Source organism: Oratosquilla oratoria, chromosome 26, assembly GCF_046742065.1.
Source record: "Oratosquilla oratoria isolate Oo_2021 chromosome 26, ASM4674206v1, whole genome shotgun sequence".
In the NCBI taxonomy this organism is placed as follows: domain Eukaryota; kingdom Metazoa; phylum Arthropoda; class Malacostraca; order Stomatopoda; family Squillidae; genus Oratosquilla; species Oratosquilla oratoria.
The window spans coordinates 15,994,257-15,996,756 of record NC_134802.1 but is presented as its reverse complement, the minus strand read 5'-3'; the positions used below and the strand labels follow the sequence as shown (position 1 = coordinate 15,996,756).

Here is a 2,500-nt window from a genome sequence, read left to right as displayed (position 1 = left end):
TTATTCTCGCACACAGAGAGGTTGCCCTCCTGCTTTATCCTGTCTGTGTGAACACAGAACTCACGTCCTGACCGGAGATGTTTGATGCAATAGATTACATCACTCACCTGTTTGAGCACCCTATAGGGGCCTTGGAACAATGGCTGGAGCGGTGACGTAAACTCTGTCACCAAGGGCAAGCTGCTTTATCCTTGCCCTCGGCCGTTTTGTGTGCCTCTCAATTGTGACAGCCTCGATGAACTTTTGGCACCTGTCAAAAGATGAGTTTGCTAAAGCCATTGTTTCGGCTGCTAAATTATCCGTATTATACCACGGGGCATTGGGCCTGGTGAACTCAGCTATAGGGAGGACGGGGTCTCTGTGGAACAGGAGGAAATGCGGGGAATCCCGCAGGACTCTATGATACGCAGAATTGTAGGCTAAGACCGCTAAAGGGAGCATCTGATCCCAGCCTGTTTGATTGTCCTGGACGAGGGACCGTAAGATTTTTATAATGTTCCCATTTACCCTCTCAACGATCCCGTTGCTCGAGGGATGAAAAGGAGTGATCTTGTGATGGCTGATGTTCGCCATTGCCATCACCTCTTTGAACGTCTAGTTCATGAATTCTCCTCCGCCGTCAGAGATCACCTGCCTCGGAGCACCATGTATGGCCAGAACGTGGTTGAGGAAAGCTCGGGCTACAGTCCGCGCTTCTTTGGATTTAATGGACACGGCGACCAAGAAGCGGGTTAGGACATCGACTACTGTCAGGATGTACTTCGCACCATTTAGGGTGGTGGCTAACGGGCTAATGAGATCAACATGTACCCTCTTAAATGGAGTTTTTACATCAGGAAACTGTCTAAGTGGAGTTGGGAAGTCATAGGAAAGTTTACAAGTGATGCAGATTTTGCATTTCTTTATAAAATCCTTCACATCCTCCGACATTTTCGGCCAAAATGCAAATTTTTGTAGCCGTTCCAGAGTAACTTGGACTCCGCCATGGCCCGCCATAGGAAGGCAATGGGCAATACGTAAGGCTGCTGCCTTTGCTCCTTCAGGGCATACCAGGCGAAGTTCCTCCAACTGGTACGCATTTCTACGCGCATGATATAGGAGTCCGTCGGGGAGGAGTCGAAACTCCCCGATCGGCACTCTTAGGCGCGGAATCTTTGGCGCTCCTGACGTGGCCCCTCGGAGGTACTCTTTGAGTCGACCCCAATCAGGGTGAGCATCCTGCTCTTTCCTGATCTCCAACTGGTTCCACGTGATGGTATCCTCCTCAGAATTTGAGTTTGAGTTACCCCGGCCACCCGTGGATATTTGGGAAACTATGAAATCATCTATAGGGTGGTCAGCCCCCCGTATTCGAGAGAGTGCGTCCGCGACAATATTCAGTCTCCCTGGGATATAATTGACTTCAATATCAATGTCGGCGATCGCCATTTGCCACCGGAGAATCCGAGTGTTCGTGCCCTTAGCAGTGAAGAGCCAAACCAAAGGCCTGTGATCGCTCAAAAGTCTCACCGGATATCCCATGATTAGCGGGCGATTAATCGTGAGACCGTACACCGCCGCCAACGCTTCTTTCTCAACGGTACTATACCGTCTCTCGTGCTCGTTAAGAGTGCGACTGAAATAGGAGAGTGGACGTCTCCTACCTCCGTCGTCCTCTTGCTGAAGCACGCCCCCAATCGCCGAAGCACTGGCGTCAGTGGTGAGCAAGAAAGGTTTCGCAAAATTGGGGTAAGGGAGGACCACCGTGGAGGACAAATGGGATTTGAGGGACTCAAACGCATGTAACTGAGGAGGTGTCCATGGACCAAGCTCACGATTTTTGTGCTTCCCCGCTACGTCACCCTTCGTCATATTGACCAAAGGCAACGAAATCTCAGCAAAGTTAGGAATAAACTTCCTGTAGTATCCCGCCAATCCCAGGAATGAGAGCAGCTCTTTCTGACGCGCTGGCCGGGGAAAAGTTTTGATGGCTCGGACTTTATCAGGCTGAGGCTTTATCCCGTCCTGGGATATAACATGACCTAGGTAAGCGACCTCCTTCTGGAAGAAATGACATTTCTTCAGCCTCAATGAGAGGTTTGCCTCTTGCAACCTCCGAAGGACATCCTCAAGATTCTTGAGGTGGTCTACCCAAGATGTTCCCAGAACAATGATATCGTCCATGTACACCATCGCACTGATCCCTAACAGCCCCGTTAACACCTGACTCATCACCCTTTGAAAACAGGATGGAGCGTCTTTTAACCCAAAGGGAAGAGACGTGAACTCGTAATGCCCTTCGGGGGTCGAGAACGCCGTTTTCTCGCAGCTGCTTTCCATCAGCGGGATTTGGAGATACCCTTGCTTAAGATCTAGCAGTGAGAATATGACGCTGGAGCCGAGACTGCGCAGCATCGAGTCAATATGGGGAAGAGGGAACCTATCATCAACTACGTGTCGATTTAGAGCACGAAAGTCAAGACAAAGACGAAGGGTTTTATCCTTCTTAACAACTGGAACA

The 2,500-nt window shown here is 50.1% G+C and overlaps 2 protein-coding genes across 2 annotated transcripts in view; one reads left to right on the top strand and one right to left on the bottom strand.

Moving 5' to 3' along the window:
- LOC143039283 (facilitated trehalose transporter Tret1-like) overlaps positions 1-2,500 on the top strand; it is a 98,440-nt gene that overhangs the window by 36,181 nt on the left and 59,759 nt on the right. The window lies entirely within an intron of this gene.
- LOC143039284 (uncharacterized) overlaps positions 595-2,500 on the bottom strand; it is a 2,829-nt gene continuing 923 nt past the window's right edge. The window contains exons 2-3 of the mRNA XM_076209157.1: positions 1,051-2,040; positions 595-813 (exon numbers count right to left, since the gene is read on the bottom strand). Coding sequence (XP_076065272.1) covers positions 595-813; positions 1,051-2,040 — 1,209 coding nt within the window. The remainder of the gene's footprint in view (positions 814-1,050; positions 2,041-2,500) is intronic.